Here is a 26,199-nt window from a genome sequence, read left to right as displayed (position 1 = left end):
TCGTAATATGAATGACTTAGTTGTGTGTGTTTATGTTACAAAGCTGTGGCTGTAAAATGTAACACTGAGACCAAACCTGTTGATGGGCTATGTAAATAAGGAAGTAGAAAACAAGAACTAAGAGATTTTACTAAACGTATATAAATCAGTTCATGTCAAAGTGATTGTGGTTCCTGATTCTAGGAACCAAGCGATATGGGAATGGGAAGGTAAAAGGGACCTGGAAACAGGAGAAACATCAGGGTCCCTGAGATGGAAAGGGGATCTGACTGAAGTGTGTAGCAGCACATAGACTAAAATTGGAACAATGCCGTGAAGTAAGCATGGCCTGTGCATAAGGAGGACCACAGTGGTAGTGTCACTGCCCCTGGATAAGGAGCCCCGGGTTCAAGTGCACCCTGCTCCAGAGGCATGTAATATCACCTTTAAACAGGTTGATTAAAAAATAGGTTACATTAGAAAGCGATTCTGAGAGAACTTGACAGAGTAGGTATTAAGAGGCTTTTTTCCCTGCGTGTAGTCTTAGGACAAGGGTCAACCACTTGGAGCTGAGATAAGGAGAAATCTTTTCTCTCAGCGTTATGAATCTTTGGAATTCAAGCAGTATGTTCAAGACAGATTGATGGATTTTGGAGCACTAGAGGAATTGTGAAATATGGGAATGAGCTAGGAAAGTGGATTTGAGATAGAGATCAAGTGTGAATGGTGGAACAGAGCTGACAGGGTGTTTGACCTACTCCTCGTATTCACTATGTGACATACATTAGTGATTTATTGTAGTGTAACATCCTGATGCAGAATTCGTAAATAGGCCATGCTTGTTACCCAGTCAGCACAATTTTGCATAAAATGTTTCAGTGGCAGGTACCAACCACTGATTTAGATTTGGGAAATAACACGTGAAGAGATTGATATGGCATTGTTCCAGTCCACTGAGGAGCAGATCTTCACATTCTCGCCGTGACCTTTGAGCTGTAGGCGAACGGGGAAAAAATTCTGGTGTGGCGAGTGGAGGAGGAGAGCGTGGGCTAGACAGACACATCACACAATGAAAATCTGTCTGAGACACTCTGAAACTGCTTCTGCAATGTTCAGCATATTGTTGTCTCTTGCTCACAGTAATTTGCTTGATCTAATTATGGAGGGGGTTGGAAATTTATGACCAATTTCAGGATGAAATATTCTGAGTATTATAATTAAATGTCAGGTTTTCTTTCAAAATAAAAATTTCTACTGATATGTATGGCTTAGCAAGGAGACCATAGATTACGTAACTGTTTTATTTTAGTAGCAGAAGGCTAATATTGGCAATATTGCAACTGGGCTGTGTATATAGGGAGAAGTAGCCATTTGGATACAGAACTGGCTCAAAAGTAGAAGACAGAGGGTGGTGGTGGAGGGTAGCTTTTCAGACTGGAGGCCTGTGACCAGTGGAATGCCACAAGAATCGGTGCAGGGTACACTGCTTTTTGTCATTTATATAAATTATTTGGATGTGGACATAGGAGTTATAGTTAGTAAGTTTGCAAATGACACCAAAATTGGAGGTGTAGTGGACAGTGAAGAGGGTTACTTCAGATTACAATGGGATCTTGATCAGATGGGCCAATGGGCTGAGAAGTGGCAAATGGAGTTTAATTTTGATAAATGAGAGGTGTTGCATTTTGGGAAAGCAAATCTTAGTTGGACTTATACACGTAATGACAAGGTCCTAGGAGTGTTGCTGAACAAAGAGAGCTTGGAGTGCAGGCTCATAGTTCCTTGACAGTGGAGTCGCAGGAGGATAGGATAGTGAAGAAAGCATTTGGTATGCTTTCCTTTATTGGTCAGAGCATTGAGTTTAGGAGTTGGGAGATCATGTTGTGGCTGTACAGGACGTTGGTGAGGCCCCTTTTGAAATATTACGTGCAGTTCTGGTCTCCTTCCTATCGGAAAGATGTTGTGAAACTTGAAAGGTTCAGAAAAGATTTACAAGGATGTTGCCAGGGTTGGAGGATTTGAGCTGTTGGGAGAGGTTGAATTGGCTCGGGCTGTTTTCTCTGGAACGGCAGAGGTTTATAAAATCATAAGGGGCATGGATAGGATAAATAGACAAGGTCTTTTCCCTGGGGTCAGGGAATCCAAAACTAGAGGGCGTAGGTTTCGGGTGAGAGGGGAAAGATATAAAAGGGATGTAAGGGGCAACATTTTCACACAGAGGGTGGTGCGTGTCTGGAATGAGCTGCCAGAGGAAGTGGTGGAGGCTAGTACAATTACAACATTTAAAAGGCATCTGGATTGGTATATGAATAGGAATGGTTTAGAGGAATATGGGCCAAGTACTGGCAAATGGGGCTAGATTAGGTTAGGATATCTGGTCGGCATGGACAAGTTGGACCGAAGGGTCAGTTTCCATGCTGTACATCTCTATGACTCTATACTGCAGTGCTAACCAACATGTTAAAAGTATAGAAAAACCTTCAAATCAAATAACACAATGACATGCAGTACTTGAAGCAGCCATAGTGGCTGGAAGTGTAGCTGGAGCTACAGATGAGTCTTGTGTAGGTGAAGGAGTTGGAATACTGTGCATGCATAATTGGCTGAGTATGTGGCAGCTTTCTACATGTCCAAGGATTGTATTTGACAGCTCCAGTATTTAGAACACAAACCAAAGCAAGAGGAAAAAGGAAAGCAAGAAGGAATAATATATTGTTGCTGCCAGGGTGCTGTTTATTATGTCAAAGAGCATCTTTAATGATGTCTCTCTGTATTAGTGATATTGCATAAGGGTTAATAGGAATGAATTAACACCAAATAAAAGTAGATGCTGGAAGAGCTATCTTAATTAGGAATTTCCCAAAGGACAAAGTAAAATACTGAGATAAGCATGGGGTAGGTTAGTGTTAGGTGCTGAAAAGGAGGGGGAGGTAAAAATGAGGTGAAGATGGGAATCATTGAGAGAGGTGCAGTGAGGGAGGGGCTTGGGTAATTGAAATGAATGCACAGAGATTGATGTCCTGTAATCAAGTCGCCCGTCATTGACTTGTGCACAGTATGCTGGCTGTGGCCAGGCAGCTCAGAGTCAGTCCCTGAACTGAGGAGATCCTAAATCCCCTGGTTATATTGGTCAGGCATGGCTTTGTGATTGGCCCAGGTTAACAACCCAGTCATGGATCTCACAGTCAACAGGATCCACCAGGTTCCAATCGCTGCAGTAACACTCGCAGGTTAGTGTGGAATGTGGATAGAGTCTTGGGAAGGGTGCATGACAAAATGAGGAGAGCTGTTACATGATCTGAATGAAGTGACCGGATGAGTCGCAGTGTAAATGATATTGGGATGTTTAAGTGTGTGAGGGTGTCAAGTACTTCATTGAAAAGTAACTGGATTAAAATCCTAGGGTGAGAATCTTTCTGTTCTTTGTCAGATTTCTGACTCTGGTGAAAGTGGCTGCACCTTCACAAGGTATTCATTTTCTGTTGTACTGCATTTAGTGATCACTAAACTGAAGGGTCTGATCAAACTTCCTGAATTACTTTGGGAATGGAAATTGTTTTTCTAATGTCTGTGTGACTGGATGTGCTGAGAGACTTAATGAACATCTATTAACAAATGGGGCTGAGAATGCTAATATGTGAAATTGGGCTGTGAAATGAAATATTTTAATTAACAGTTGCAGCATGACTATAAATAATGCATGCAGAACTGGAGTTTCCTGTTTGCAGAAATCATTATCATATTACTTGACATGTTTTATTTTTCACTGTAAAAAGATTACCAAAAACAGAACGAGCAATGGATTTCTGGCTTCCACCTCACTTCATTTTCCCATTGTCTCTGCATGGAACACATAAGGAGGGATTGTAACTTAGCCATTTAATCAGCAGGTTCAGGCTCATTTTGACACAAATACTGAGCTCCCAGTGCAAAGCTTTCCAAAGAAAGGTCATTGTTGGAATTTCAGACTTTTGCCACTGGCACAATGGCCAGTACTGGTTGATGAAATGGCAAAGAAGACAATGTCCTGACATCCTAAGAGCGGGCAACGCACACTGTTGTCGTCACACCATTGCCACTCTCTGGGGAGCATGGGCTTTTCAATTCCTCTGACACATTTTGGCAGAGGGAAGGCAGTGACAAGAGAGATTCAGTGGCACAGACAGAGTAGGGTCAGAGGGACATTACAGCCCATATGCACCGAATGCTAAAGATAGCAGAATGTATTGAAAGAGTAGTTAGCAAAATGTCTCAGGCTGCAGAAATAAAGGAATTGAGTGCAAAACCTAAGAAGGTATACCGAAACCTGTATAAAACTGTGGCTAGGCCACAACTAGGGCCTATGCCTAGCATGAGCATTAGAGGGATATGAGCTTTAGGGCTTTGGGGATAGAGCAGAGGAATGGAATTGTCTCGATTGCTCCACAGAGAGCTTGGAAGGAATTGATGAGCCAGCTCTGCAGCTATGACCCAAGGATCTGAGGGAGAGCAGGCTCTGAACCATTCCTTGAAAGCCCCTGTCTATTTATGATTTAGAGGTGCCAGTGTTGGACTGGGGTGTAAAAACATCACACAACACCAGGTTATAGTCCATCAGCTTTAGTTGGAAGCACAAGCTTTCAGAGTGCTGATTAAGGAGCAGCGCTCCGAAAGCTAGTGCTTCCATCTGCCAGTCTGTCTTATTTCTTCAACAGTGGGCCTACGGGCTGTTGGACTCTTCATTGGAATTGTTTCATTGATTCCCTTTGACTCCGATAGCATCACTGGGGATTAGCGCAGTCTCTGGGTCTAAACGCAATCTACAGATATGATCTGAGCGAGCACTGCAGTAGCTGGAAGAAGACAACATCCATTTTCAGCCAAAACCTGAAACTCTTTCCCAGACCATCCAGTAATTGCCACAACTGCCAGTGTGAGTCCAACAGTTAATTTGGGGCCTTGATGTTCCCATCTCTGCTGTGCTCTACAAATCTGTGAAAAGAACTCGCTCTCCAGCAAAGTAACTGTGGCTTTCTGGAGGAAGGTGGGGTATATACATTCCGTGGTAACAATGCTGCCTGTCTTCTCGAAGTTGGCTATAAGTATCCTTGAGACTATTAACTGCATATCTCTGTCACTGCTTTGACGCCGACTCAGCACATGGGTCCATTGTCTTCAATCATTGCTACATATGTGTGCTGGTTTGGGAGCCGGTTAGCTCAGTGGGCCTGGATGGCTAGTTTGCAATGCAAAGTGATCTTAGCAGTGAGGGTTCAATTCCCACACTGGCTGACGTTACCATGAAAGACTCTCCATCTCAATCTCTCCCCTCACCTGAGGCATGGTGACCCTTGGATGAAACAACCACCAGTTACCTCTCTCCAATGAGAGAGCAGCCCTATGATCCAGTAGTACTATGGTAAAGTTGCCTTTTACTTGTGCCCCAGCCAGTAGCTTGGTGCCGTAATAAGGGGTGTTGCCAGGATGGCTGCTGTTCCATCAGATCCCCTGAAGGTGTCTTCTTCTTAACCACTTTAACTGTGAAATGAGACAGTTTGGATGTTTTGAAAACAGCCTCTAAAATGTTTGTATTGTGGCTTTTGTTTAATCACACCTCACCTTTCACCATTTCCCTGTTCTTTGGATGCATCAGAGCAGGCAGCATTCGGGCTTTCAAGCCTGAGTCTCGTCTGCTCCTTTCTTCTGTCTGCCTTTTCTTTTACTTTTTTTTCCTCCTTTTTACCTATTTACCGGCGGTGGAGGCAGCATCAGTGGGGTGGGCTCATGGTGGCGACGGCGATGTCAAATGTGGCTCCAGCAAAGAGAGATATTACCACTAGCATTGGTGGCTCCAATGCAGGCGGCACAGAGGCAGCGGTGGTGGCATTGGTGGGCCTGTCTCAGGTAGTGGTGGCCTCAAACCAGGATCCCGCTGGAGACAGTGGAACTTCCAGGACCCATTCGACTTCCAGTGTTGGGGAGGGAGAAACAGGAGCCACCTGGACAGACCTGGATATTTCTCTTGTTTTTGTTCATGGTTCTTCAATTTCTCCTTTGAATTCCAACATGCTGAGATGGTGCTGGAGAGTGGAGACTCCTGGATTCCTGTACCTGGGTACACATGACAATAAAATCTCTAAACAGTATCTGGAATTACAGTACCCTCTGCAAAGATTTGTTTAAAAAAACTCCTTGGCTTCAGAAAAACAACATAAATAAAAAATATACCACGATAAATTAAGGTTTCAAAAGGGACAGCATCAGTAATTTGTGAGATAGGAAACATTTTATTAAACATAGCATGATTGTTAAGGGCTCATTTAAAGATGGAGTCTGTCTCTTTTTTGACACCTGAAGATGGGTGAAGTTCACAGAAGAATTTATCAGGTGTGAAGTTTTCAGTTGAGGCTGAAACCTGTCAGACAGCTGCAAATGTGTAAATGTAACTGAGCCTATTTATTTCCTAAAACAGAAACCCCTCTGCTTTCTTTGCATGAGAGGTTTGATGAAGAAACTGCAATGTGTAGTTAACAAAGATTTTAAAAGTTTGAAACGAAAACAGCATGTTGGATGCAGCAACAGGTCAGGTAGACAACTTAGTATCAGCTATAACCCATTAAGAGAAGCTTCTGATAAAGGTTCCACACCTCACACATTAACTTGTCCGCTCCCTTTGCAGATACTCACAGTCCTGCTGGGTATTACCAGCATTTTCTGCTTCTGTTTCCAATTTGCAGTTTTTTTGTTTTTTAAAAGGTGAAAGATTAAGAGAACTGGCAGGAGGGTAATTTGTCCTATTCCAGCACCTGGGACTACTGGGACAGAGAATTCGCACAGCAGGAGGGGCATAAACACAGAAGGAAATTTGGATCATTTTTCTATTTCTATTGGAGGAGCTCAGCCATCCCAGACCGCTGAGTCCTGGTTGCTGACCAATGCAGTAGCCCAAGCAAAAATTTTTTTAAAAATCAGCTCTCACTTAGGAATCAAAGCTGATAAGGGTTTAGAGATGAAGAGGCAAATTTTCCCCCAAAGACCTACTTAATTTCTGGTAAATAAGGAGAGGAACCAAATTACTGGCTGTTGACCTCACTTGTGCGATTTCTTATTGGGCGTGATGTCAACTTTCTGGACATATTTTAGAGATGAATCGTGGTAACAGTTTTAAATACAGGTGCTTTTTTTGGGTTATGATGTATGACATAGTTTCATACATGGCACGTCACTTTATTGTGTACAACCTCAATTAGCATTTGGATAGAATATCATCTAAATCAGACCATAAACCAAACTAACATTTTACTTTGTTATAAATAGATCTCTGCTAAAACACTTTGTAATATGATACTAGCTGCTTTAGGGCATATTGTTGATACAATTGAAAATCCCAATGGTGCACGGTGCATTACTGTTCAATGCCATGCAAATTGACTTGGTTATGTATGTATTAAGATGTGATGCTTGGAAACGGTAGGTCTTTCATAATTCAGCTGCTTAAAAGTGTCTTGGGTACATAAACCAACTGCAAGAGATGGGTTTGCATGGCTAGGACCATTATGCAATACAGTATCCCAAAGTTTTGAATGAACTGTGGGAGTTGGCAGTAAAGAGAAATTTTGGAGCTTATTATTATGATTGTAGGCTTTATATGTCTTATCACACGCTGATGTTTTGCATCTATTTTAGGACAGATGAATTGGGAATGATCATGACCAACTTAGAAAAGGCTAACCAGGTAAGAAAGAAGCTGCTTTGCATCTCCAGCAATACCAAGCATAGAAGAGACTTACTTTACAAACTGGGCACTGTGCTTTGGCAATGGCCATAATCTATTGATATGTTAAACAAATCTTGAATGTATATAGAATGCAGCTTTTTGTATTCATTTGGTAGATATTGATCATCACTAACTAGTGAAGTAAATATTAGGGTACGTTTTGCAGGGTGTTGCTGCACAGCTTCTCAAAGAGACACAATATTTTTATACACATTGGAAACCAGCCTAATGAAATTAGTGAGAACACTTCTTGTATCACAATTAACTTGGCGTGAAATTAAATTGCAGTCATTATGAAATCGTGACCAGCTTTTACTGAAAATCTGAGCCTTCAGCCCATAAAGAACAGCAGAATACAGCTCGGAGCTGGGGCTGCTCCTAATCAGACAACATCCACCACTCAGCTCCTGAAAGTAGTGACCCACATGAATGCCAGCAAACCTCGAGTATTTAACCTCCATGTGTGTGTTTGGACAGTGAACATCGACAAATTAATGTATAGAGTTGCCAACTCTGGTTGATCATATTCCTGAAGGTTTCATCATGAGCCCATCAATCTCCCAGTTCCCCCACTGACATTACTAACATGTCCATCCTCCCAGTGTGCTGCCTTCATACATCAATGAAGAAGCCATCAAAACCCATCATTATCTGACTGGATGATTCTCAACTTGAATCAAGCAGCCTTTTCATTCTTGTCTCAAGTTTTATGCCTCATAATGGACAATGTTCAAAGTAAATCTTCAAACAAAAACACAACCTTTTGTCCCCAGGCCCTGTTGTTTGTTCTCCATGTTCTTCGCAGCCATTCCTTCAATGTCAGTCTTCAATTGGTGGAAGATCCAGCACAATCCTGGAGAATTGTTGGCCCTGCTGATGTGGAGGTCATCTCAGCAGAGCCTGATCATTCCTCTTCTAACATCCACAGCTACACCTCTTTCCCTGAATGAGTGCTTGGGAGCAGGGCAGTTATTTTATGTTTGTCTCTCCTTTGTTTTCCCAAAGATTAATTGTATCTCCACCTCCATCAACATAGGCAGAATTGGCTAATCAGAAGTCAATGGAGCTGACACCTTCCCTGTCTTTATTGATCCTTCTTACATTTAACCAACAAGCGGTCAGGGTTGGGGAAGTATTTTAATTACACTTAGCCCATTTCATCGGTTGGTCAGGAGCACGTAACTTTGTTTTCAAAAATCGTTCTCGATATTAATGTTTCCATTATAGTTCTTACCAAATCAGCAGCCATAACTGAGGTTCGGCTTTTACTGGTGGTCCTAAAAGAACCATTATTGTTTTGAACAGCTCAGTTGTATTACTGGGAGTTCATGTTTAAAATCTCAACAGTGCCACCTGTAGTTAGGAAAAGCAGAAATAATCCAGTTTGATCATTTTCTCTTAGATGTAAAATATATTTATTCCCAATTAAATGAAAGTGTGTTTAAACCCAATAGTATGGTACAGTGCTAAAATCTTCACTTTGCTATAAGGCTGTATTAAGATTTATGTTTTTACATTGCCTTCGAACTTTTTATGTACGTGAAATCACATAGTTTGGAGCTGTTTAACATGTTGCACAAGTACTGCTTCTTGTTATCAGTATCAGTCTGAAATTAAATAATTCATAAGTAGAACCAATAGGAGAATAGGAATTTGAGAAATAAAGAGTCACAAACAGTGTTGGTGAATTTTGCTGTTGGAATTCATTGCTTAATATTTTTGCGATGGGGGTTCATTACAGAGGGCTGAAGCTGCTCAGAGAGAAGTAGAGAGTCTTCGAGAACAGTCTGTAAACAGCTCCATCCATTCGGCCTGCCGCTCTCCACGGATTGCTGGTGTGGTAAGGAATTAGGAGTAAATGAGGAACATCTATTTAACAGCCTAATGAACAACAGCTAGCACTAAATTCAACAAAAATCCTGCCTGACCAACTTTCTTGAGGAAGTGGCTTCCAAAAACAATGAACAAATTTCCTCAATCAGAAGCTGCAAAGGAGTTCAGAACAGTGGGGATTCAGAGCCATCGTAGTCTTTCAGCCCATCAAATCTGTGCTGGCCAAAACGACAACCTAAGTATTATAATTCCATTTTCCAGCACTTGGTCCATAGTCTGAAAATACAGAATAGTCGGAAACCTTCATTGGCAGTGTCAGATCCTGTGTCAAATCGCAGGGCTCAGAATGGAGCTACTGGAGAACACAATTGGGACCCTCAGTGTTTCTAATTTGAATTGAAAGCTTGGATTAAAAAAAACTACAAATTGTTTAGATTTTCTAACATATCAAGGCGCAGTTGATCGCATGGAGATAGTTTGTGAACGATAAATGAATTAGACAATGTAATATGAAATGGGTTTTCGTACACGCAAATGTAATATACTGCTCACAAGAACAGAAACTGGGTGACACACATCAAATGCAACATGTTGAACTATTGCCAAGCAGCCATCCACTCCTTAAATGATTAAAATGTAGGCTTATGGCTGATGTTGTAAAGTTCACACAGAGAATGGTCAATGCAATGAAATAAACATATGGGATTGTGTAGTGTAGATCAAAACTCTATTCAGTCAAGAAACAATTAGGTACTGTAATCGGGTAACAATGGACCCCTTCTGGAAAAATGAATTGGATTGAAAGTCCTTGTGCAGTGCATTTGTTATGATCTCAGAACCTAATACAAAGCTTTCATGACTTGTTCAATATGGCAATACACAAGACTCTCTTGAAAATTGGAGCTAACATTTATCTGTCCCTAGTTAAGGAATGTGATTAGAGAAGCACACTAGTAGCTCATTCCTTTGCTGTATAAAATCATCTTTGATTTTGCTCTGAACTTTTCATACACCCAAGGACCCATAGCTGATATTCTACCAAAATGTGTGTCAAGCAATGCTTTATTTGGTGACTGTATTGATCTGAAATTAAAGCTCCATAATTGAAGACATTTTGGCAGTTTACATTCAGGACTGCAAATTACCTGTAAATCCAAACAGAATATAATCTGGCTTGATGTAGCTCAATTTAATTAATTCATTGCACATTGAAGGGGACAAAATGGCAACTGTCACAAATTTACAGAAAAATGTTATTAAAAGTGACTTCTCTTTTGTGAAACCTGGCTTTCTTATACTCCCTAAATTTAAGTTGGCTGACGAGGATATTATTCTTAGGTTGTCAGCTGAAAGCTAATATGATCTTGTATCATGTTCTTTCATCAGTCCTTAAAAGAAGTGTTAATAATGTGTTACTTTGCCAGTTAGTACAGCCTGGTACTGACAACCAACATAATTTTATTTCTTATTTATCACCCCAAAAAATCTTGACTGTAATAACAGAGTAGGGGTTGGTATTTGATTCATATCAAAGTCCATGGAATGAGCCTGCACAGAATATCTTTTTGTCTGATACCAAATTAACTAATACAATACATGTTTATTTCTCTAAATGAATGATTAAGTTTATTGTGATGACTAACATTGTCAACATTAACTCTGCTGTTCTGAAATCTATTATGTATGTATTACTTCATTCATTTTACACAGAATTTCTTTAAAGTTAAAATTCTTGTGTTGATATTATTGTAAACTAAGACTAATCAGTCTCTTGATAGTGTAGAACTTAACTATTGCTGAACAGAGAAATGTTGCTGAGACATTTCACCTTGCACTGTTCAGAACAAATGCAAGAATGCTGAATTTCAAATAACCACAACAACTTATACTGCAGAAGAGAAAGGATGCTGATGGTTGGCAAATTGACACTGATTGGCCGAGGTGTTGCCATGGAGAAAACAATGGGAACTATGGCAATCAGCACCAACTTGCCAACAAGTCAGCTTGCTTTTTGTCCTGTGGTTTAAATTATTATGATCATTTGAAATATGGCATGCATGCATTTGTCTCAATGAGTGCAAGACAGAAAATTTCACCAATTTACCTCCTTTATTTTTCAGTAATATAATAAAAGTGAAACTTCACCTTGAAGTGACACAATTCATTTTTTAAAAGCAAAGCTTGGTTTTGGTTTGAATCTATACTTGTTGCACGATTACCCAGCAATCCACAAGGAAGTTATGCACACAGACTTTGGATAAGGTACTAGAAACTTCAAAACATCTTTTCCACTTCTGCACAGGACCAAGCAGACATTTTGATGTGCCCTGGTTCAAGGCTGGAGGCAGCCCTGGTTGCTAAAGACCGAGAGATTATCCGATTGTTGAAAGAGATTCAACACCTCCAGACTGCCCTGCATGAACTCCAGGAGAGTTCAGCAAATCAGATTGCACAGTTGGAGCGGCAACTAGCACGAAAGACTGAAGCTGTGGAGGTAATGGAATTTAGGACAAGATAATGTTTATTAAAATATAGCTCAGCAACTTTCATATCATCCAATACTATTTTTACGTGAAATCAAGTTTCAAATAAATAGATGATAAATGTCTGCTAAAATCAATGTGAATAGTGTTATACATTTCTATGAACTACAAGAATGATCCAGGCTAATGATTACCAATCTAAATGATTAGCAACAATGCGGTGTCACGTTGTGCAAAGTGATTGTCTATTGTGATGTATCTCCTGCTTTCAGTTCTATCAATGGTAGTAATGTGCTGCTTTGTATGAATGCATAAAGCACACTGTGCAGGTTTCACTGTTTATATCTAGTAAATATTTAAATTAATTTCAACTAAGAGTTCATCCTGTGTGGTATTGTTGAAAATTGTGCTGGACTGTTTTGATTTCCGCTTGCATAGCACTGGAGGGTAAGCTGTGTAATCAGTGAGACCACTGCAGAGGCTTCACTGTAAATACTATTTGTTCTTGCCATATCCTTTCAAAGTGTCAAGTTCTGTCCTGGATGACTGACTACTGCTTCAAATAGACCCGTAGAATAGATAGCTAGTTAGTGATATACACCTGCCATAACAATGTACCATAGATTGTCCTTGATAAACACACAGCTTCCTGTCCCCGCTGTGCCATCATGAGATGTTGAGAAAAGGCCTAACTACATGGAGGAATAGAGGGAGAACATCCTCAGGGGTCCAGTTCATTTTCTTTCCTCATTATGAAATAATCTGATGTTATGTTTGCTTTCTTTTCTTGGATATTTTAGAAATATCCTTCCCTAACTGCTACCAGTAATTTTTAAGTCTTTTATTTGCTGCAGTTTCTTAATGCTTGATGGCACTGAGCAGTTAATAGGGTGTCTGTTCTCTATGGTTCTGTGGTTGTAAAACGCTTGCTGCTATGGACGAGTTTTCTTGCTCCAACTCGACAAGTAATTTTCACTTGCACCACTCCCATTCTTCTCTCAATGGCACTCCACTCCTTCATTTGCTCTAATTAATTTGGGAAATAATTCAGTTTCTCTTCTGACATTTGTAATTTCAAATGTGCGCTCTTTGAACTGATAAAGATATTTATAATTTGCAGTTAACGTTAACTGCTGGATAGCTTCCTAACTGATAACTGTGTTCAATTCCTCAGAAATTAGAAAAGAAGTTAAGTGCACAATTAGACCACATGGAACAGAAAACAGAATTAAGGTATGTATTTAATATACAATAGTTACAAGAGTAGCTACCGGATTAAGGACTGTAGGCACTGAAAGTGCAAGGTAAATAATGTTTTGTGAGGTGTCGTGGAAGGGGTGTTTCTTTCTTAGAGCATGTAATAGAAGGAAAATTAATGGAAAAGGTGTCGGTTGTCATATCCATAATTTCCTTAAAAATGGCTTATATCTTCACAACTTTGCTCATTTCTCTCTTGCTGCTCACAGTTCATTTTTTCTTTAACTGTGCTCCAGTCCTTATCTTGCCCTCTTCTGCCAATTCTTGGTTCTTGCAATTATTATTTTTACCTCTGATCCTTCTTCATCCTCCATCTCTCTTCAGTTAACATTATTCTGGTATACCACACCTCTTTCCAAAAAAAAATTGCTTATGCAAATCCTCATATCATTGGCATCACACAAGGTAAAATTGTTCAAGGTGCAAATTCTAGCAGCAGAATCTCAATAAAAGAGCAAGCTGTGCACTATGTGTATTTATAGACATAATAAGTGGAATATTAACAAACCCATTTCAAAGTAAAATGCTTGCTGCTATGGAGGAGTTTTGTTGCTCCAAATCAACAAGTAACCAATATTTTCACTTGCAGGAAAAATATTTCTAAAGGAGTGGTTAGATTTGAGTGAAATTGCAGCTTTTCTGATTAACCAAGAAATGACATTGAAGCTTCTGGAAGTAATATTCTGGGAATAGGTTGTCTCAGTTAAAAGTCACATGAGTTGTGCAAATGATGAACATATTTTATAGCAAAAGTCAAACAAATGAATGGTCCAACAGGTGACTAATGAGGCATTTTTCTTATTCACTTTTATCATCACCAGAGTAGCTCTGCATCTTACAGCTGCTTTCTGAAGAGGATTCAATCGTCCCTAACCATTCCCCAATCCTTGGCTCCAGTTTTCTTGAATAGGAAGCCCTGTTTTCCTTTGGACCATGGTTGCTATCATTTAATTTTAACAACAGAAATCAATCTGAATTGAAACAATATATAACAATGGGAACAGTTTTGATTAGATAAAGAGAAAGCAATTACAGAGTCAGAATTTGTCCATGTAGATGATCGTCTCTCATTTGGAAAGCGTTAATATTTGACCCTCAAAGTTTTTAATGTTTCAATATTGTCCTCTCTTGAATGCATAAAGTTCCCCAGACCTACATTCCAATGCCCCACTCAAGTAGCTTACCTTTGTCTATAAATCTCAGCAATGATGGTTGCCCTACTGTTTGACCATTGTGCTAGAGTATGATCCCATTATTACAGAGAATGCACATTCCAATCAGGTAATGGTGAGTGATCAGCAATGCAAGCCTAGATGTCCTTCACTACCCTTACCCTTCATCAATCTTTCCCCTCCTCTCCAAATTTATATTCCGACCAAAACCAGGGGTGCGGAGGTTGGGAGCCGTAGCCATCAAAAGGACCTGTCACCCCGGCAAAATCTATCTGCTTTGCAGCTAAACTTAATACCATCTTGACACATATGCGCTAAATATTTCTAAAGCAAACATTTCAAGCTGTTCACTGAGCATTTAGTTTTCAGCTTGAGCAGAACAAAGAATGAGCCCCAGGTTGATTATGAAGGATACATATTAGGGACTGTCTTCAACACCATGACCTTGGATTCCGTTGTGACATCTATTACATTTTCTTCGCAGCATTTTCAAATCAGTGAACCCAGTGTCTGCAAATGGCTGTGCATCCCAGGTAACTTTTCATTTAAAGATAATTTAACCATTGCTGCTTAATCCTGTGGTTTGTGGCCTTGTAGGTTAATTAAAAGTAGCTTCAGTATTGATGTGGAGCTACATGTCTCATTTCACTGGAGTTAGCCAGTCAGTTACAAGCAGCAGAATTAATTTTCCTAAAGGAACTTTATAATGCAATTCTACTGAAATTATCTAAATTCATTGGATGTGCAAAGTGATGTCTAGATTGAAGTTGGAATAATTATTTCCTGCTGCCAGGATAGAAGTAAAGACACGGAAGATACTCTACCGGAAAAAGAGATGACCCCTCAACCTGAGAAGAAATGTTTACAAGAGAAGCTAAACACAAATTCAGACATGGGTATGGTTGCAGGTTTGTTTTCTTAAGTCTCTTAAGATTTCATGAAGTATCTGGTAATCTATTCCGGAAATACGAAACTGCTGATGATTTTCTTCTCTTTCTGAGGACAGGATTTATTCATTGTCCCAGAAATCATAACCATTGAATCCTGTTCTATCTCAAAACATTGAAACAATGTTGCCTTTAGATGAAGTGACTGATTAATGTGTTTGTGAAGGTGTTGGGTGAGGCAACTGTTGGCCATGACTAGGGCAATTCCCTGTTGTTCATTAACCATTCTCTACTGTCACCCTTATTCCGCACAGACTCTCTTCCTTGGTTTAGTTAGTTTCCTTTTCACCAGACTGGTTCCTGGAAACGTTCAGCAGACTGGTCCTGGCATGGCGAGATTTTTCAGTGACGTGAGATTAGAGAGACTGGGCCAGTGTCCTGTAGAGATTAGAAAAAGAGGTGACCTCATTGGAATGTACACAGTTCTAACAGGGCTCAACAAGATGGCTGTATGAAGGCATGGCTAGAACCAGGTGGCACAATCTCAGAATAAGATGTAGGCCATTTAGGACTGAGATGAAGAGGAATTCTATCTCTTGTGGAATGGCTAATTGTATGAATTCTCTAGCCTAGAGAGCTTGGAGGCTAAGTCACTGAATAGATTCAGGACAGAAATTGATAGGTCTCTTCATTTTAAAGATTTCAAGGGATAGAAAGATGGTATGGGAAAATGGCATTAAAGCAGATGATCAGCCGTGAATGGCAGAGCAGACTAATGGGCCAAATGGCCTGCTTCTGATCTTAATATATGTATATATGTGACTTTACTTCTGAGGTCCCCTGACTGCACACATGCTGTTTGGTGGAGATAGAGTGTTCATTCAGTGTGGAAGACACTTGTAAAAGTTTTTAGATAGTAAAGATGCAGTGAGGATTGAACATTGAGAAAGGCATAACAAAGAATTTCAATGTGGAAATAAGACAGGGGCACAGGGTAGACGCAGAAAAAATGCCAATTGAAAATAGGAACATAGGAAGTAGGATCGGGGCAGGTCATTTAGCCTCTTGAGCCTGCTCTGCTATATAACTAGAGCATGGCTGATTATCTACCTCACTGCCATTTTCCTGTACTATCCCTTGACTGGCCACTCTGCACAATTCAGTAACCAGAGCAAATCATTATTGTTTAAATTCTACTGACCTTGGAAAAGGTTTTACTAGGATAGATATCCTTCCTCATCAAGCTTTCTGCATAATTGACGATGGACACATTATTTCACCTTTCAAAATATTTCTACTGTGTCAATAGCTCTTTCTTTTTACCCTAACTTCATTATTTTCACCTTCACCTTTCCATTTATAACAAACCTTGTAGCCCAGTTGCACAACAGATATTTAAAATACATCAGTTCTGAGGAAAAGTCAAGTTTTGAATCAAAATGATCTGCAAATGTAAATTAAATCTCAATCTAATTAACATAACATGTTAATTCATTATCTCCAACAGCATGACTAATGTACAGATACAGCTGCTCAGTAGTTACCATAAGGAACTCCCTATTTAAATGTATTAACCAATTGGTAACATTTAAAGACAACTAACTGTGTAAGGGAAATAAAACGGAAAACTGCAGATGCTGGAGATCTGAAATAAAAATGGAAATTGCTGGTGAAACCCAGCAGATCTGACAGCATTCGTGGGGAGAAAGCAAAGTTAACATTTTGGGTCTGGTGACAGTTCATCAGAACACAGGGGAGGGGGAAAGGAAACTATACTGCTAACAATAACATTATAGTGTTATGTATAACTAATAATGTCTCTTTTCTTTCCTCCATTAATTGGTTATAAAACAAATACATTAAATCAAAAAAGCCAAATTATGATTTCATTTTATGTCATTCTGCTACATTACAATGATTTTATGAGAATGTGTTTAGAGATTCTTTGCTGATCTGAAATACATAGAACTTGTGCTCATCATCAATAGGATGTACCATGTTCACAATAGCAGGGCACATAGAGTGTCCATAATGTCTACTGCCCACTTTAAAGGATAAAACACATGTCTTGTTCAGGATGAGACTGTTCACAATAATGACATGGGAACAGAACAGTACTGAACTCACCCGATGATACAACACTTTTAAGCTGTTCTTTAAAAAGTGAAATCTTAATTGTCCCCTTTTCAGAAGTTTTGAACTGATGTAGCTGACATCAGGTTAATTGCATAGAAAATCAAATGGCTGGCAAATAGGGACAAACTTGCTGTATTTATTCCAGATGGATTGTCACCTCAAACCAATGTAGTTTCGTTCCCACAAATCAGAAACTGTAGCTATTCCATATCGCCGGTTAGAGAGTAAACCTTCACATGTCTTGGGAAGTTCCACCACATGATCCAGAGGAGACTTAAGAATGAATCCTTGGTGCTTTGGCCAAAATATATTTCCCATCAACAACACTAAAGCAGATTTTCAGTCATAATCATATTGCTGTTTATGGGAACTTGCTGTGTACAAACTGGCTGCTGCATTTCCTATATCACAAAAGTGCTGGCACATCAAAAAATACTTAACTGGCTGTGAAACCCCTTGGGTTGGGAAGTCAACAATCATGAAACGTACAATCTATAAAACCAAATTCTTCTTTCTTTCTAGGCTGATTGATTTTGAAACTAATTTGTGTATCAAACAGTGTCCAGCAGATATCCGGAAAGTTTGATTTAAATTAACATTTCCCTGATATGGGGGATTTTTTGATGTAAGGCTATCTCTCGGGGAAGCTGGTTAGTCATTCCAAACGGAGTTACCTGTGTGCAGAGAAGTGCATTTTAGATTCACAAAATTAAATATCATAAGTTTTACATAAATTAGGCACACATGAAGAATTTACGTTCTGAAGCAAAAGTATTTTCTGTTTCCTTCACATATCTGACAAGTTTCCTAAAGAGACAAAATGCTTTTTTGTGTGCTTAATGAAGATGAACAACATCTGCTGAAGTCACTAGTTTTCTCCTTATTACACCTTGATAGTAGAGTGATAAGTTTTACATTCCTGCCAGAATTAGTTTGCAACGAACAATTCCAAGAATATTTTCAGAGGCTAATGTAATCATGAATCTTCTTAAAAGAGACATTTATGTGCCCTGCAATTGGAAGTATTAAAACAAAATCTCATGGGTTAACATATTAATCAATATTTATTTTAGTTTCATTTTGCAGCCATTTCATGTGGTCTAGATCAAATTTCATAATTGCAAGTGTCCTGAATCGAATCTGTTAAGTTTGATGGAGAAGGGAATCTGATTTGGGCTGTGTCTCAAAGGACAATGAAATGGTCAGGGAAGTTGGAGGAGGGGGGAATAACTTGGATATGACCTGAAAACAGGCACAAAGATGTGCCTGTTATGTACATGCTTAGCACCAGATTTTTGCATGCTCCTAGCTCTCCTGCTTAATATCAAAGGGTCTGAAACTGTGATTGATTGTCCAGCACAACTGAAAGGCAGCCTTCATCTGTTAACTTGGAGGTTTATTCTAGCTATAACAAATGGTGGAAGTATTTTATAAACTATATTATTGCTGTCTTGAGCAATGGCTTAACAAGTGAGAAAGCATGCACCAGTCCTTTCAGACAATGCTTTAGGTGTAAGAAATAAAATCTTGCACTTATAACACACAGTGTTCACCATCACCGGATGTCTCAAAGTGCTTTACAGCCAGTGAACTGCTTTGGAAGTGTTGTCTCTGAAATTCAGCAGTTAATTTTGCAGACACTGAACTCACACAAACAGCAGTGTGATAATTACCAGATAATTTGTTTCTAAATGTTGATTAAGGGTTAGATATTGGCCAGGACACTGGAGATAACTTCCCTGCTCTGCTTCAAGACAGTGTCAAGACACCTGTTTACATCCAATAGAGCAGGCTGATGGGAGCTTGGTTTAACTGTAACATAGCATCGATGCAGCAGTCCCTCCATGCCACGCTGCAGGGTCACCCTAAATTATTGTGCTCCAACTTGGGAACAGCATTTGAACTGAGAATCTGGTGACTCAGGAGACAGTGCTCCCAACTGAGCCACAGCTCTCACATCAGAAGTACAAAAGAGGAAAGAGATACAAGATAACTTTTGTTTACAAGGAGTTTTCGGAATTATAGAATCCTAAAATTTTACAGCACTTCTACAGCACTCAATCCATCATGTCTGTACCACCTCTCAAAACTGCTACCCAGTGGGTCCCATTCTCCATTCCTCTCTCTGTAGTCTTCTAAATACATCCGTTTCAAATATATATCCAGCTCCTTTTTGAAATCTCCTGTAGAATCTGTCTCCACCACTTTCCCAGGCAGTGCATTCCAAATCCTAACTCACTGAATAACATTATTTCTCCTCATCTCACTCTGAGCTCTCTTGCTGACAATCCTGAAATTATGACACTCCTAGTTACTGACATACCAAACAGTGGAATCAGAACATCTTTCTCTACCCTGTCAAAATCTTTCATAATTTTAAACACCTCAGTGAGGTCACCTCTTAATCTTCTCTGCTCCAACGAGAATAAGGCCAACTTTTCTAATCTTTGTAATCTTCTAATTCTTGGTGCCATTCTAGTAAATCTCCTTTGCATTCTCCCCAGAGTTTTAACACCAGTGTTTAAATGAATTGCGTAGAACTGAGCACAATATTCCAAATATGGTCTGACTGATGATTTGTAGAAGTGCAGTGTTAATTCCTTTCACTTTATGCATGGTGCCTGAGTGAGGGTTGTAGTAGTATGCGACCACTGAAAGACCCCGCTCAGTACCCTACCATGTCAACTTCACAAAAACTATTGGAAATACAACCCTTATTTGCTGAACTCCTGCTGTGAATTAAATTCTAAACAGAGTAGCACATCTATGATATATCTCTGCAAGTTAAATAGCTGTGTGTATGCTTTTTATAGAGCTATTTGTGCCACAGAATAGAACAATTTGATCAAAACACTTCTGTATTCTGCAGATGAGGAGCAACCTGAAGAGAACTCCGTGAAAGACACTCTGAGCATTGTGAAAGACACCTTAAGCGCAGAGCGTCCTTCACCTTCTCCTCTGCCAGTGCCACATTGGTCAGGAGACGAGCAAGCCTCTCCGAAGTCCGTACCAGCACATGGGTCAGCCCGAGGATCGGAAATATCTGGAGCATTTCCTGTCTCTCCATTCACTTTGGTAAAAACAAACGAGAAACCCTGTGTAGAGCCACTGCACCATAAGCCCCTGATGTCACCCCTTTACACAAAGGAAACTGCAAGTACAGTTGTTTACCCAACTGCACTCTACTCTGCCAAGGGAGCGTTAATTGTTGGGAACAGTTCCAATAACTCTGAGGCAGTTCCATCGAGTGACCATTCAGAAAGCAGCAGTTCGAGTGGTGCCGATGAAGAACATCTGGAGACAGCTGAAATCGCTTTTCAGGTTAAAGAGCAACTGCTAAAGCACAACATTGGACAACGTGTGTTTGGACACTACGTCCTGGGATTATCACAAGGATCCGTTAGTGAGATTCTTGCCAGACCCAAACCATGGCATAAACTTACTGTTAAAGGAAAGGAGCCTTTTATTAAAATGAAGCAGTTTCTATCTGACGAGCAAAATATCCTTGCTCTTCGAACAATTCAAGTGCGGCAAAGAGGTATATAACCCAGACGATAAAATAAGGTTTCTTTTGTAATTTAACTTAGGAAGAAATAGAGTTTGATTGGTGCTCCAGTAGTTCATTGCTGTAATGGACAGTTACTTCATGGAATGATGACAATTCAAATCGCCCTAATATGTAAAGGAATCTGAGATACCCATCTCAACCCAGACACTGGGGGGAGGGGCGAAGGAAGGAATATCATGTGACCTTGATGTCAAGCAGACTCTTGGCAGCACTAAAGGTTCATGACAGAGACTGGGGATACAATTGTTTTCCACTCTGTCAGTGTAGATGGAGGAGTGAGAGATTATGCCTGAATGAAGATAAACCCAGATAAAGATAAACATGTAACGTGTTATCTTAATTAACCGTTTGCTTAATTTATATCTTTTAATTCCTAACTTTTAATATACGATGTCTGAAGAGGAGGTAACTTTTTTAAAGAACGTAGTCGTACATGAGATGTGGGTGTTGCTGACTAGGCCATCATTTATTGTCCATTCCTAATTGCCTACTGGACAGATAACAGTCTGCCACTTTGCTGTGAGTCTGGGGTCACATGTAGTGTAGATTAGAGTGGTGCTGGAAAAGCACAGCAGGTCAGGCAGCATCCGAGGAGTAGGAAAATCAACGTTTCGGGCAAAAGCCCTTCATCAGGAATATAGGCAGGGTGCCTGCAGGACAAGTCATGGGGACAGTGCTGAGCTGGAAGGTTGGAGCTGGGGTGAGTTGGGGGAAGGGATAATGAGGAAACTGGTGAAATCCACATTGATGCCTTGGGGTTGAAGTGTTCCGAGACGGAAGATGAGGCGTTCCACATGTCGGGGTCACATGTAGGCCAGACCAGGTAAGGATGGCCGTTCACTTTCCTAAAGTATATTCGTGAACCAGATGGGTCTTCCTGACAATCGACAATGGTTTCACGGTCATCATTAGATTCTTAATTCCAGATTTCTTTTTGAATTCTAATTTCCACCATCTGCCGTGGCAGGTTTTGAACCTGGATCCCCAGAACATTAGCTGAGTCTCTGGATTAATAATCGAGCAATTATACTCCTGGGCCATTTCTACCCCAAGGCCATCAATTCCCAATGATTATTGCTATTTAGATAGATTAAGATGAGACCTAAAAAGGTAATCATGTTTAATTCTCTTGTTTGCATGAAACGTCTGTGCACTGCATTCTATGACAACATTGTAACCTTCCATGTGACACTATCAGAACCAGCCTTTCACAATCCATTCACAATAACCTCTGCAGCTCAGTTAAAAACTCAACTGGTGTGATTTCCAGATGAGAGCCGAATGCTCATTTAACACCAGTTTAGGGAACATTCAAGTATCCAAACAATATGAAGCATAGTCAGGGAAACAAGAAAAACAAATATTAGACAGATTAATATTTAAACACTGTGCTGAATCATGTATGATAAATCAATGGAGGGTATTCTGAGATATTGAGGTAATGAACTCAACTCTTGCCCTGTATGACCCAATTCAAGTCAAATGGAAGTACTGATAAGATCATGCTGCTTGTTAATTTTGTTTCAGTGTTTTCTCTAGCTCCCATATGTTGTAACACGCAGAGTACCATTTATGAAGATATTAGGGCATATTGTCAGAAACATTTTTAAAGTGTTCACTGTTGTGCGTGTTTCATTTCAGGGAGTATAACTCCTAGGATTCGGACTCCAGAGACTGGTTCAGATGAGGCAATTAAAAATATTCTGGAGCAGGCAAAAAAAGAGCTTCAGACTCAAAAATGTGGTAAGTATTAAAAGACAGCCTGACTGTACTTAGAAATAAGATTAGCAGCTGTCTGTTGGAGTTCAAGCGTGCAGATCATTCAACTTAACTGCAGAAGGCATCCTTTTAGAGAATTTCACCAATTACATATTCACAGCCTAAATATTTAACCCTAAATTTTCGTGTTTCTTGGAGCTGTTATGAGAAGTGTCATCTGATTTCTGAATGCAAGGCATGAAGTACAGAGTTAAGACTATAATTGGATTTTGTCCTCAGGAATGAGTTGAACCAGGAGGGCTCAAATGTGCTAATAATTACCTAGTTCTTTCTGTACAAAACATTTTTGTACAGCTTTGAAAAGCACTTTAAACATCAACGTGATGTATCTACAGTTCCTTTGTCTGTTGAGAAAATTTGTTTCTATTTTATGTAAAATATGGATTTCTAACTTCCCAAAACAAAGGAATGCAATTGAAAAAATGTAATGATTTCATATTTGTGTTATAGAATGCTTTCAAATAGACTGACTTTATTCATTTATATTTTATTTTCAGTTGAATCGAAAAGCTCTCCATTGCCTATATGCAGTACAAGTTCCAGCAGTAGTGCTGGTTCTGATGAAGCAATTCGATCCATCCTGGAGCAGGCCCGAAGAGAGATGCAAGCCCAACAGCAAGTCCTGTTGGAAATGGAGACCAACAGCAACAACAACACAATGCCAACTCCACACGTAGAAACTTTACCAGCTACAAACAAAATCCCTCTTTCCTCATACATCAAGCAAGAGGAAGGCATGGCAACGAGAAGTTCGCAGACTCCTCTCAGTGTTGTATCACCTGCGGCCTTTGTACAGAACATAATACGAAAGGTGAAATCTGAAATTGGTGATGCTGGATCGTACTTTGACCAGCACTGGGCCACTGAGAGAAATATGGCTCATAGATTGTATGCTTCAGTATCACCATCACCATCATCCTCTTCGTGTGGTTCTTCAGGGACAGGGAATGTAAGACAGTGGCGAGCTGAACCTAGTGACAACAGCAAAAATGGTGAGGAACATTCATTTGGTGTCGAAGGTACTCACAAACTTACAGATATAAAATCTGAGGGCAGTCCGGACTCGCAAAATATTGGCCAGCTTTCTGTATTCCCTACGTATGTCCCACGTTCGCTGAAACCAACGGTTCCTCCATTGACTCCAGAACAGTATGAGATGTACATGTATCGGGAAGTGGACACAATAGAACTGACTAGACAAGTTAAAGAAAAACTGGCAAAAAATGGAATCTGTCAGAGGATCTTTGGAGAAAAGGTAAGAGACAGGGTGAGGAAATAATTCAAATCCAAAATACATTGCTTGAGCGCAGCAAAATGAAAAGAGCTCTTGAAATTTCCAAGAAGCAGTTTGACTTCTTGAATGATTTTTTAAAAATTTGTTCATGGGATATGGACATCATTGGCTAGGCCATCAGGTATTGCCCATCCCCAGTTGCCCTTCAGAAGATTGTAGTGAGCTATCTTCTTGAACCACAGCAGTCCAGTGGGATGTAGGATCGAGCACAGTATTGTGAAAAAGGGAGATCCAGGATTTTGGCCCTGCAAGGGAACTTTGCTATAGTTTCAAGTCAGGCTGGTGTTTGACTTAGAGGGGAACTTGCAGGTGTGGTGTTCTTATACATCTCCTTCCTTTGTCCTTCAAGGTGGTCGAGGTCATGGGTTTGGAAGCTGCTGTCATAGGAGTTTGAATGTATTTCTGCAGCGCACCTCGTAAATGGTACATACTGCAGCCACTGGGCAGAGGGATTGACTGTTGAAGGTGCGGCACGAGGCACCAGTCAAGTGGTGGCTTTGTCTTAGATGGTATTAAATTTTTTTTGATGTTGAAGGTGGACCCATCCAGGCAGATGCAGTAGAGTATAAAGATACAAAACAATCCTTTCAGATCAACAATTCTAAACAACTGTCCTCTTTCTCAAGTGCTCCCAAGCATTATCAATTCTTTGGCAACTTGTATATTGCGATAAATCATGGAAGGGACACAGTGAGACTTACCTTGGACGTGCACGTACCCATGAACTGTTACTAGAGATGGCAGCAACACATCAGTCTAGTATTCAATTGTTTGTGTTTGATTAGATATATATATTTGTTAACTATCCTCTGTGTGCTATTTGTCGAGGAGAAAGTGAGGACTGCAGATGCTGGAGATCAGAGCTGAAAATGTGTTGCTGGAAAAGTGCAGCAGGTCAGGCACATCCAAGGAGCAGGAGAATCGACGTTTCAGGCATGAGCCCTTCTTCAGGAAGTTCTAGGGCCTGAAGATTCCTGAAGAAGGGCTCATGCCTGAAACGTAAATTCTCCTGCTCCTTGGATGCCGCCTGTCCTGCTGCAATTTGTCAAGCCTGGGTATGGCTACAGCATAAAACAGAAACTTAAGATGAAAGAAGTAGATGGAAGCATGAGAATGGAAACATTTAAAGAACACAATGAATACAATTCCAGTTTGGATGTAGAAAATGGTATCATCTCTGCCTACCTCTGAGCTGTAAAGCACAACAATTGGTTTCAATTTTCACGATTAATTTCCATTTCCTGGCCCTAGAACTTCTTCTTTCACCAGGAGAGCGACCAGGGGATCGACAGATTTCAGTGTTCAAGACCTGCTATTAAAATGTATCAGAGCAGAAAGCCAGTGTACATTTGAGCAACTCACATCAGGCACGTCTACAATAGACAGGAATGAGTGCTGTCGAAAAACACTTTGGGACAAGGTGTGATGACCGGGTGATGTATATTTTGCCTTCGAGCTCATCATGATTTAGATACCTTCAAATATTGTGGAGATATCCATTGGTTCCTGACACTGTGTGTAGTTTAAAGGAGAAAGTGTAACTCGTTTTTAAATGCAAGCACTTTGCAAAGTTGATGTGCAGGTTGTTGAAGAAGAGGACATCATCGATTCGACATGTGAAGGAACCTCTTCCAGGGGGTGAGGGAAAGCTCATGGGCAGTAAATGCTCCCATCATCATGCTTCATAATTTTTTCTCATTGCAGCAGACCTTTTTCAAGTTTGCGATGACATCATTATTTCTAGCTTTGGGAATGTTTATAATTCCAGTGCACGACAACATGGACAGCCTCATGCTCTGTGTAGCAAAAGGCAGAAGCCTTATCGGGGTGTGCCTTTTTGATGATATGAACACACACGGACACCCACCTCAAAACACTCCCCAAGCACCCACACACCCCAAAACACACATCGAACATGTGCACACCCACATACCCCAAAACACACTGAACACGCGCACACCCCAAAACACACACCGAACACGCACATACACCCCCCAAAGCACACCGAACACGCACATACATACCTCAAAACACACATCAAACATGTGCACACCC

General features: G+C 40.2%; 1 protein-coding gene across 1 annotated transcript in view; it reads left to right on the top strand.

Annotated features, from left to right (window-relative positions):
- cux2b (cut-like homeobox 2b) overlaps positions 1–26,199 on the top strand; it is a 325,807-nt gene that overhangs the window by 262,583 nt on the left and 37,025 nt on the right. Inside the window, exons 9-17 of the mRNA XM_043715266.1 lie at positions 7,645–7,693; positions 9,477–9,575; positions 11,871–12,062; positions 13,226–13,284; positions 14,965–15,013; positions 15,274–15,388; positions 20,373–21,041; positions 22,713–22,814; positions 23,348–24,105. Of these exons, the coding sequence (XP_043571201.1) occupies positions 7,645–7,693; positions 9,477–9,575; positions 11,871–12,062; positions 13,226–13,284; positions 14,965–15,013; positions 15,274–15,388; positions 20,373–21,041; positions 22,713–22,814; positions 23,348–24,105 (2,092 nt within the window). The remainder of the gene's footprint in view (positions 1–7,644; positions 7,694–9,476; positions 9,576–11,870; positions 12,063–13,225; positions 13,285–14,964; positions 15,014–15,273; positions 15,389–20,372; positions 21,042–22,712; positions 22,815–23,347; positions 24,106–26,199) is intronic.

This window comes from Chiloscyllium plagiosum, chromosome 25, assembly GCF_004010195.1.
Source record: "Chiloscyllium plagiosum isolate BGI_BamShark_2017 chromosome 25, ASM401019v2, whole genome shotgun sequence".
NCBI classification, from domain to species: domain Eukaryota; kingdom Metazoa; phylum Chordata; class Chondrichthyes; order Orectolobiformes; family Hemiscylliidae; genus Chiloscyllium; species Chiloscyllium plagiosum.
This window is presented reverse-complemented; position numbering and strand designations above follow the sequence as displayed.